This window comes from Cynoglossus semilaevis, chromosome 16, assembly GCF_000523025.1.
Source record: "Cynoglossus semilaevis isolate Cse_v1.0 chromosome 16, Cse_v1.0, whole genome shotgun sequence".
NCBI classification, from domain to species: Eukaryota; Metazoa; Chordata; class Actinopteri; order Pleuronectiformes; family Cynoglossidae; genus Cynoglossus; species Cynoglossus semilaevis.
In genome coordinates this window covers 12,785,241-12,796,830 of record NC_024322.1, presented here as the reverse complement: position 1 = coordinate 12,796,830, position 11,590 = coordinate 12,785,241, and the positions used below count along the sequence as shown (strand labels likewise).

At 41.9% G+C, this 11,590-nt stretch overlaps 1 protein-coding gene across 1 annotated transcript in view; it reads left to right on the top strand.

The window, feature by feature from the left end:
* The first annotated feature begins 2,446 nt into the window (after positions 1-2,446).
* The window catches only part of myo10l3 (myosin X, like 3), a 50,792-nt gene continuing 41,648 nt past the window's right edge, over positions 2,447-11,590 (top strand). Inside the window, 1 exon segment of the mRNA XM_017040123.2 lies at positions 2,447-2,808. Within this exon segment, the coding sequence (XP_016895612.1) occupies positions 2,788-2,808 (21 nt within the window). The 5' untranslated portion in view covers positions 2,447-2,787.

The window sequence follows — 11,590 nt, the reverse complement described above, 5'->3', positions numbered from 1 at the left end:
ATATATATATATATAAATATATATGTATGTATGTACAGATAGATAGATAGATCAGAACATCAGTCCATCGTGCGTACAGTCCATCTGCTACAATTGCTCATGTACTTCACCTGTACAACTGTTGTCCCCCGTGGACCAGAGCGGCATATGTGAAGCGAGCGTAGCCTGACAGCGGAGTTAAAAGCAGCAGGTCTGTCTCCCCCCTTCCCTCCCCCCTCTGTCCTGCTGCCTCTGGAGATCTGATGACCAAATGGATGTTTTGTTCCTGTTTCTTTGTCCTCTCAGGTGGGATGAAAGAGGCCTTTGCTTCAACGCACAGTCCACCCTCTGTCTGCCAACTTGTCACTGTTTCACAAATTAGCGCCCCATGTGGATAAAGGTCACATCACTCATTCTAGTGTCGTCCCAGCAAAGGGGTAATTTTTTAAAGGTATTTTAAGCAAATGTTGAGAAGCAGAAGCTTTTCATCAACAACATTAAACTGTTAAAAAAAAGAAAAGAAAAGAAAAGAAAAGAAAAGAAAAGAAAAGAAAAGAAAACATCAGATGTTGGCCACAGGCTGCTGGACCTGCTCAGCCCTGGCAGATTGCAGTTTTCCAGCCACAGGGAGGCGGCCACACCCATGACCGCTGTGAGGGACTGGGCTGGAAAACACTTCTGAATGTATTTAGTGCCTAAATTAATAATAAAATTCCCCCGAATTGACCAGTCCGTGCTGTTTTAGACTGAAGTGACAAACAGGAGACATTCAACTTATATGACCAGTCCGTGCTGTTTTAGACTGAAATGACAAACAGGAGACATTCAACTTCATCAATATATTTGATTCTGATGCACTTCCTGTACCAATACTACATGTACGAGTACTACACAGTACCACCCTGATTTATACATGAAGTCAAGGATCATTCTTGAACCAACATTTTTGGAGTTTTTCATCAACAGCCTCTGTTATCAAACACTCTCAGACTCAAACACTGCTCCATCAGCTGCTGTACAGTCAACACAGACGACACCACAGACACAACAAAACCCCCTCAGACCGGCTTTCCTGCGTGACTAGTACATGTGGATTAAGAAGTGTCTTCTGTCCTCTCTTATCAAAGGTCACTTTTATCTGACCGTCAGGAGGACGCAGATAAGCACTCCTGTGTTTTGTCCCTTTTAATTATTGCTTTTTATTTATGATAAGAAAACTGAAAGTGAAGGTAAAATGAAAATGCAGTGGAATTTTCTCAATTCTGTAAGTTTAAGTTTTAGATTTTTAGATGGTGTTTTACTGTCAGTGTGTGGACTACGAGGTTAGAATTCAATGCCATTATTTTGATGTGTTTGAACTATAAACAGCACGTCTCATTTTTCCTCTCTCGTTCGAGCTGTGTCGGAGTATGAAACTGGTCAAGGTTAAAGGTGTGAATCACTTTGACCTGTTTTTGCACAGGTTCAATCCCTGGTCTTTTTGTTGAGGTTGCTCATGAGTGTTGTAAATAGAAAAATTGTCATTGCCTTGCTGCGTCCACCCTGCAAAAGCTCTGCACCACCTCTGGGAGCCCGCCCCCTACTTTGGGAGCCACTGCATTAGAATGCAAATTGATAAATGATTCACTATTTCTGCACCTCCTTTGATTCGGCTGCTCCCACGTGTCCACTCACTTTACTTTCATGTCCCATGTCCCAAATTTCTATTGTCTTCAGACCCTGACCCCCTTTTTTTTACAGTCACTTACCAAAATAAATCCTGCGCGCTCCTCCTGCTCCGAGCTTCCTCTTCCTCCTCAGTTTATTTTCCCCAAAGGAGGAAGTCAAAATAAAGATTCCTCTCAGTCTGACACACTCAATACAATGGACACTCGGATAACGGCAAGAAATACGTTTACTGCACTGGAGAAATGGAGCCGATATGATCAGCAGCACGTAGATACAGTTCAGTTCAGTCAGGTCCAACAAATCAGCAGAAAACAGAGTAGGAATGGATGGAGCCGTGTAAACACAACTTTACAACTTTATTTTCATATCTGTACAACTTTATTCACAGTAACTGACAACTTCCTTCTTCCAACATTATGACTTTTTTAATATAGAATTTCTGACTGTGTCCCTTGTACAAATTCACATTTCCATTCACATACATTTACAACTTGACTGTGTCCCTTGTACAAATTCACATACATTTACAACCTTTTCTTTTTTTGTATTATTTTTGGTGTAATTTTAAAATCATTGTCATAGATTAAGACCTTTATTCTTTCAAATTTATGACTTATCTTCATGAATTCACAACTTTTTGCCTGTTAAGACTGAACTTCTTTTTTAAAATTAGAAACCCAGTTTGGCTGTAGTGTTACAGGCCCAGTCTTCCAACATAAACAACAGAGAGCATGTGCCCGGCCTCCACTGCAGATCATGAGCTTCTTTGTAGGGGGTGGACACACAAGAGGGCGTGTGCTGAGGAGGTGGGAGGAGGTGTGAGTGTGCGGAGCTCCTCCTCTCTGAATAATGTGCCGGCTTCAATGAAAAGTCTAGACAGCAGAACGCAGCAGCAGCAGAAACGCAGCAGCAGCAGAAACGCAGCAGCTCCTCTCCAGCCTCCTGCTTTTTAACTGTCTAAAAGAGAAGCTAAACATCGTTTCTCCTCCGATTCTTCAGGACAAACAGTTTCAAACACAGGATTTCTTTTCTTTTTTTATTTACCGAAGCGAATGGAACTCACCGAGGGTCGCATCTTCTCCTCCTCATCCTCTGTGGTACCCTGAACTCAGACTACAAAGGGACAGAGGGTTCAAAACAATGGATACTTTCTTCGTAGAGGTGAGCGATCCCGTTTCTAACCTTTTCAAAATAAAAGCCCACGCGTTTATTTTTAACGTGACCTCCAGTTGGTGACGGGAGCTCGGCGGCTCTTTGTTCGGTTTGACGGTGTTTGTGTTGCGTTTCTGGGTCTGGCTGCTCCCAGATCAGTCTACTGATCAGTTTCAGCCTCAAAAGTTTGTTACAGAGAACTATACGTAGTCTGGTTTTTAGTAGTTGGCCCAGGCTCTTTAGTTTATATTGGGCGATGCAGCTGCATTGAAAACTCAAGGGAGATGTGATGTATTATTAATACCTCACAACGACCAATGAAAGTTTTTAAAGATCTGCATGGAAACATTAAACCTTCACACAAATGACATTTTCCTGGATCAGACAGTACATCAGGACTATATTTAATGTTCAGTAACTTCACAAGCCAGGTTACTGTACACAGCAAGTGAAGTGACCGGAAAAGATGGAGAGTGGATGTGTCAGAGAGAGCATCAAAGAATTATAATAATAAAAAAAAACTTTGTAATGACAAATTCTCTGTACTTCAATGGGCCTTTGTCGGTGTATTTGTCCTGATTATCACTCATCTTTGCACTACAAACGCGATGGCATATAACCGACCAACTCAGGAATCAAACCGAGAACATTCCAGATGTAGGGCACTTGCACCACCCACTCACCACTTACTTAAAGCTTACAGATGTAGGTCACTTGCACCACCCACTAACTTAACAGATGTAGGTCACTTGCACCACCCACTGACCACTAACAGCTTAAAAAAATTCTGTATATCCTCAATTTAAGTCTTAATGCTTCAGGTAGCAGTTGTATATTTTCCTTCAGCAGGTCATGTCATGATTCGTGTCCTCCTGTGAAGACTGATGTCGAGGTTCTTTCAAATTTTGGTTTAGGTTTTGGGAAAAGAGAAAAGAATCAGATGGTTCTAAATTAAAATTGTTGCTAGTTAAGATGTTGACTCCAAACTGTTCACTTTTAAATTAATGACAAACCTGATTGAAGCCGTAACACTTATTGGTCGAGTAAATGCATTTCATCCCATAGCTTTTCACATATAGATCTTTTTAGAAGACCTAAACTAAAAAAGGGACTGACGGTAAAACAAAACTCAAGGCTTTTTTAATTTGAAATGTCAGTCAAAAAGTAGAACTGTAAAGTTAAAAATGAACAGTGAAAAATGTCCACAAACTCCTAGCATTAGCATTAACATTAGCATTAGCATACTGTAAACATTTGATCAGCTATATATATACACATATATAGAAACATTTATACACACATATACATATATACATATGTGTGTGTGTGTGTGTGTGTGTGTCCACAAAAGAGCTGAGTCATCAGTCTGCCCTGGACTTGAGAGCTGAAAGTCTCCTCCATTCAAAAACGCCCTTAAGCTCAAGTTGCTACTGGCTGCTTCATTGGCACGATGTAAATGGAGATAATGTGATGGGATGTAACTGAAGAAGTGATGCAAATACATGCGTTGGATGAGCCGCTCAATAAGTGGTTGTTAATGGGTGAATGGAGCGACATGTAAAGCACATTAAACCATCAAGGCGGAAAAAGGGGGCGCCGTACTTCACGTATATACAGTGAATAATGTTTGCCAGGACGTGGACGAGGAGTCCACTGGGTTTTAACAGAAGCCTAAAAAAACAATATTTAAGCAGGTAAACATGCTGTTTTGAACAGGTAATAATGTCTCCAGAGGACCCACTCCTGTTGTCTCATCTGTCTACGCCAACAAACACCACCGCCTGCTGTATGTAACACACTTGTCATGTTGACACTGTTGAGTCAAGCTACATTTACAGCAGAGCTGGTTTCATCACGCTACTCCTTTTGTCCTACTGGACCAGGGGTGTCAAACATACGGCCCGGGGACAAAAACCGGCCCGCTAGGCAGTTCAATCCGGCCCACTTGATGAACTTGGAAAATAGAATCCGGCCCACTTGATGAACTTGGAAAAAAATTGTGAAAAAATTCACAAAAACCTCATGTTCAGATCATGGTTTTTTTTTTTTTTGTAAAATCATATTGTATTATGTATGAATTAATAATAATAAATATCCAATATACTTCTTTTCATGAAAACAAAGGAGAAAAAACATTGTTTGTACTAGTCCGGCCCACTTGACATCCAATTACGTTATATATAAAAATGAGTTTGACACCCCTGTACAAGAGCAATGGCTTATTGTGGTTAAAAATGACAATATGTGTGTTTTAGTTCCTCTACCAGTGAGGTGTAATTATTTTGGTGAGGACAAACGTGTCAAACAACTGACACGTTTGTTTTTGGTGTGGACACAAAATATTTGCATATGCCAAATGCTGCTTCATGAAGCAAAATTGCTGGTGGAATTTTTTTTTTTCACTATGTTTCCTTGACTTTGTTTAGTCATTTTTAAACGGGGTAAAAAAAGTTTAATTATATTTATTTATATATATTGTAAAATCCTGGATTTGCATTAACACAATAACCTGATTTTCCAGATATCATGTGATTTGCCTTTGACTTGACCTCATACCACCTCCTCTGTTGAACCAGCTACTGCTCTAATTGAAACCTAAGCAGTAGGATGACATCATCAATTTGATCTCCGAATAGTTTAACAACTCAGCTGTCATTTAAATCTATGGCAGAGTGTATAGTCCACAGTAGGCATTAGTCATCTGACCCCCAGCCTAAACTGTAACAGTCTCTATACAGACTGACTATACAGTCATCCTCCCCCCCCTGAGTCAGTGGGAGTCAGAGGTGGGCACACGTGTGTGTGTGTGTTCACTGATATAAACCTCTCTCTCCTCACCTCTCGTTCCTCTGTGGCAGCTTCATCATAGGTGATCTGCTGTGCTATGACTCAGTGGCGTCTCCTGACCTGAGCTGAATGTCTCTGTCTCAAGTTCTAATTTGACTACAAAATTCACATTGAACCAAAAGTCAATAAACAGTTTTTAAAGTAACACGTACGTTTATAAATTATTTTCTCTGAGGTGATAAACCATCTTCTAAGTCACGTCTAGTCGTGACTGTAGCAATTTCATGATGTGAGGTTTATAGGACGGAGGACTTTGTGCCGAGTACGTCATTTGTCCAAGTTGAGTTGCCCAGCTTCCTAAATAATTAATGGGCGATGGAATGAAGCCAGTGACTGAAATACCACAGTGAGGATTTATTTAAACAGGAATTCTGTTAGTGAAACCGGACCAGGATTCAACCCTTATCAGTGAAAACAAGTGCAGTTCGATGAATGTTGCATGAATCTTAGATTCTACCCAAAGAACAGACTGTCTGTGTCTGTGCTGCTGACGTGCTGAATTTTGTGTTCACCCTCCACCTGCTCCTATGAACGTGTTGACAGTCGGTGTCAGTGGAGAGGTGTGGCAGGTATAGAGGTAGTGATTTATCCTTCTAGCCCATCCTGTCCGTCATCGCCGCAGCCTTTCCTCCCAAACCAGCTCCATAAAACCCTTTCCCCACCACACCCACTCTGTCCTCAGAAAGGATGTTCACACACACGTGTGTGTCAGGGATCTTTTTCAGGCTGCTGGACCTGAACGTGGTTTTCCTGGATTTTCAAATGTGTTATTTAGAGTTTCGGTGGAAAATACCGTCTCCTGCTTTCTAGAAAGAACAAGAGAGAGTGTCACTTAAACTGACCAGCACTGTTTCCATGTTTCACACCATGTTGGTTCAGTTAGTTGCGTGTAGTAAATTGCTCGTATCCTAACGGTGCAAATCCTGAAGTGTTATAGTCTTGTTCGTGTCTTTGTCAATGATGAGCATTCGATGCAGTATCTGAACTCATACTGATACTGGTATCGGTCTTGTTGCAACTCTATTTATATTCTATGAACTATTACTCCATTATTATTGTACCAGCCGTATGAACTATTACTCCATTATTATTGTAGTATTATAGCTGTCGCTGTGGAGTATATCGCACCAGCCAAAGGATGACAAAAAGTGTGACTCATAGTCCGGAAAATATGGTACGTTCATCTTTATGATTCTCTTCCGAGTCTTTTATCTCTTCACAGGTCATGAACGTGCTGACGTTCACTAAACGCCACCTCTTGGTTCTTTCATCTCTTTGTGAAACATCCTGTTGACCAAGCTGAATCCCAGCGATGTGCGTTTCTAAACTGGGTAATCAGCCTTTATAGCAGCAGCTGCTCACACTGTAAAACTGTAGGAGGATCTTTCGGCACCCGCTAACTCCTTCCTTGCATTACACACCAAATTCCGCCCTCCCAGAGTTTCTCCGGCCGAGGGAATCCTACATTCCTCGCCTTGACCTCTGAAATTCCCCAGGTCGTGGCTGCCTGTCATCTGGCACATTGTAGAGCGCCGGTGGGCAAGGATTTAGGTTTCACACCATCACCTCTGCCCACACTTACAGTCTCCTCATCCTCACAGATCTGTGTGCTGTCTGCGTCTGGCTTACTGCAGCCGGAGCCGCGGGGCTTCGCGCTCTCCAGGCGCTCTGTGCTGAAATAGGTAACGTGAGAAAGGCCAACCTGAGGGTGAGGGTTTGGACTATTTTTTCTTGCGACGGTGAGAGCATTTCTAGCCAGTTGTCACTTCCTCCAGCTGCCGCTTTAGAGAGCTGAGAATGTGAGATACAACACTCTCCACGTCCAGCCACTGAGAAGACTGAGGACGTGAGGAAGGAAGCCAGGAACTGAAGCTAGGATGGAGGAAAGGAAGGAAGGCAGCGCTACAATAAGGGCTAACGTGTTCTCTGTAAATAATAACAGTATGAATGCTTATTGTTAGGCGGCTGGTTTTTAATGAACAAACAGAGGCAGGTATTATGAGGGCTTTGTTTGTGCGTCAGCAGAACTCCTGCAGCTCTGCCTCAGTCTGGAGGTGGTTTAATCTGTCACCACAGCACTGGGATTAATTGCAAACAGCCATTGTCTGACCAAACACCTACTAACCAAGGTAATATGTTAATAAAACAAACCTCAGTGTGAGAAGAGACACTTCACTGACTTTAAAAAAAAAGTAAAAATAACTCCTCACCCGAGTCTGGATCAGATTATTCAAAAACACAGACCGGAGTCGAACCAGATCTTTGTTTTTCAGCGTGTGTTGGAATTTTCTCGTGTCTCTATCAGAAACCTGACCCCTGTCCATCAGCGAGGTGACCATTACTGAGGCACTGGGTGCTGTCGTAACCTCCCGCTGACACCGTGATGTTGACTTAAGCTTTAACCTGCTACACTTCCAAGATCTTCAGATAAAGGCGTCCGTGTTTGCAGTGATTAGGAGAAAGGCACAACTTCATCTGCGGCACGTTAGAGTTTCTCACTGTTAATCTCATCGTGACGGCGGGAAAACAGTGCATGAAGCAGAAGAGTTTGAACTTTGGATTTGTCTGTAATGTTGTGAATTTGGAGACACTTTCAACTTCACCAAACTATATAAGTATTCATCCACTTCAAGGCTGATTATTTGGATTATTTCAGTCAGTTAGAACTGAAGAAGCCTCTGATTGATCACAGAGTAGCTGTGGGTGGTTCACGACTAATCGTGATTAATTGAGATTGTAATTAATGGTGATTTCTCAGGATTAATTGAGATGAATCAACATTACTGAATATGGCATGTTTTTTCTGTTTGCTCAAGAGTCATTTTGCAAATAATTAATGTTGTAAATATGTCGATTTCCACAGTAAGTTTAAGAGAATGTTGGAATATTACATACATAGAGTCCTCTTGTCTGTATTAAGTTTGTAAAAAGAAACTGCTGAAAACCTAAAAGAGAAACTTAAATTGCAGTTTTTCAAAAGTATACATTTACACCGTTGAACATGACGGTGGACGATGAGCCTGTGGTTAGAGAGAGAGGGCGGTTACAGCTTTCACACCGTGTTAAAAATCGGAATATCACTAAGTGTTTACCGACGTCAGGTTGTTTTGTCTACCCACAGCCACCGTCCTCCCTGTCCTTCATGTGTGCCTTTGTGTCTGTCAACAGGACAGTTATGGGTGTGTCTGTCTTCTCAGAAACATAAATGATCTTTGGGCAAGTCAAGATGAATCACTCATTTGTCACATCAACAAAGTCGTGATGACAGAGAACACCTCTGAAAACGTCTCTTCAAAACAAAGTCCTGAAAACACCAACCATTCTTGAAGAGTCTGCGTGTAGGAGATGAACCTAAGTGATGTGGGCATTTTCAGAGTTTTGCTTGTAGATATCTTAGGGCAGACCCACGTTTTTTTATGCTACAGTTTTTATTTTTTTAACAGTGATGAGGCTTAGATGTAACAGCGTTCGTAAAGAAGTGTTGACCTCCATCATTAAAACACCGAATCCCAGTAGAAATGACACAGGTTTGCCACAGTCTTAGCTCAACACCAACGTTTCCCTGTCTCTCTGTAGAACTGGACACCAACCAGATCAATTGGAACAGATTTACGCCCGTCTGCGTCCAGGAGGAAATTAAAATGGCAGTTTATCGCTTCTTAGCCTCTCACAATAAATGTCCCTGAGCCTTAACCTTGGCTGCTCTGTACCTGACAGACAGTGTGTGTGTGCGTGTGTGTGCGTGTGTATCTTAAATCCTCTCAGTTCAGAGGTCTCGGTGGAAGCTTAATAAGAGCCAACGTGTGATTACTGCACCCAGCCCCAGATGTTGACTTTCCTTTTTTAGTCCCCTGTGATTATTGCACATGCAGGCGACCTGTTGGAAGATGGAGAAACTACGTCTCTCTGAATTAAATACATTGAAATGACACTAGAGTGAGAGGCTGAAGGGAAGATATAGACAATCCTTTTAGGTTCACGGACTCTCTTATGGCATATCATTTAAATTTCCAGATGAAATCCTTCCAGGTTTAAATACACCTCCACGAGCTGTAGTGGTACGTCAGTGTGTGACAGTAGTAAACAACACAAGTGTGTGTGTGTGTAATAATTGTCCTGGCATCACATGTGTTTTTTTTTTTTTTTTTTATCAAACCGTCACTGAGGGAGAGGGAAATTTTGGGATTCAAGATTTAATTTGGAGTTAGGATTAGACGCAGGGTCGGATTAGAGAGAGAGTAAAGTTTTAGATTAGGAATAGATTAGGTCTATGTGAAGATGACAACTGTGTGTGTTTGTGTTTTAACCCAAGGATATTTGCAGGTTGATAAACTGAGAAATTTAAATTTGAGGACTCTCAGTTTCACCAGTGCTGTGTCTGTGCCAGTGTAACAGTCCTGGATCTTAGTTGTTGTGATATTTGATCCCATCTCTGACCTGATTTAGTCTCTTTAGGATTTAGAACTTCTTCTACAATCTGTAAAAATGTAAAACCTGACTCCATGATGTCTGTCTGGGATTTTCTCCAGCTTTGACATTGACCAATGTCCGGATGAAGCGAGTTAAAGGTGTGGTATTTGAGAAGCTGCAAATTTATTCTTGCCTGTTGTTTCATTCATTTTCCATCCCTTAGTTAGCCATGGGTTAGTAGAGTCCAGAACAATCGTTCTAGAACAGTGTGGACCAGGAGTCAAAGGTCAAAGGCAGTGTAACAGGAGCCCGGTCAGTCACTCATGTCTGTCAGCAGCATTCCTGATATAACTCCAGACTCCGTTCTGTGTGACCCCGACCACACCCAGCCAACATGACACAGAATGGTCATGGATTTGGGGGTCACACGTGACCTATACCTTGGTTCATGACATGTTTGCTGGATATATGGAAAATATTTTGCTAGTTTTTTAACGCTGTGCATTGGCCTCCGTGGTCATTGTTGTATTTTCTCCAAAGTTGTGCGTTAACCACGTCATTTGTTGCCTCTCACACAGGCCAGTTCAAACTTGATTCACCTGGAGAGTAAGCTGTAGGATGTTTGAAAAGGGTTTCAGTTTGGTTAGTAGAAGCTTAAAAGAAAAAAAGATGTTACACACTGCTGTCATGAGTCTGATGTCTGTTGACCTACTGACACAGTTACACCGCACTTCAAAAAAACACTAATGAAATATGAAGATAAGGATACTTCTGAGATCACATGTGGTCGAGAGAATCAGATTATTGTGTTAGGCTGATTTGAAAAGGGAATTTCAAAATAAAAAGCATGTGTGTTTGAAATCGCTCTAGAAATGAACGACCTAACCCAGAGGTTTAGGTATCACTGACATGCTAATGTATGGACTGTAACTGCTACGCTATTCCCTACCCGGGCTTTGACCCATATGAAGTAGCAACACATGCTAACTTACAATTACCTACAGTACTACCTACAGTACTATGAAACTGGAAAAAGGTGCTTGTACTTTCATAAATTAATTGAATCCAATTTCAGTTGTTGACAGTTTTCCATAGAAATGCCTCCGTCAAGTTATTTCCCTGACTGACCTGCACTAACACCACACTGACTGGGCTGCAGCCCTCAGGCCCTGCTCTTTGTTGCTTCCTCTACAGGAGGTTCATTTTCCTCCTAAGAATGAACACCCTTTGGTCCTCAGCCCCTTCACCCCTCCACGACCCCCCCCCCTTCCATCCACCAGGGAGTGTTGTGGAAAACCTCATTTCCTTTGGGACTGCTCCGCTTGCATTAGCTAATTTCTGATCAGCTGCTCCCACCATCATTTATTCATAGGCCTTTCCCAGCACAGATGCTGGAGGTTGCCTTTAATCATCTGATTACTCCCCTCCATCACCCACCCTGCCTTGTCCCTCCCCCAACCCATGTGGCAATGACTGTACCATGAGGAGTAAGAAAATATTATTAGTCTTTGTGGGGAAACAAAGACACAATAAA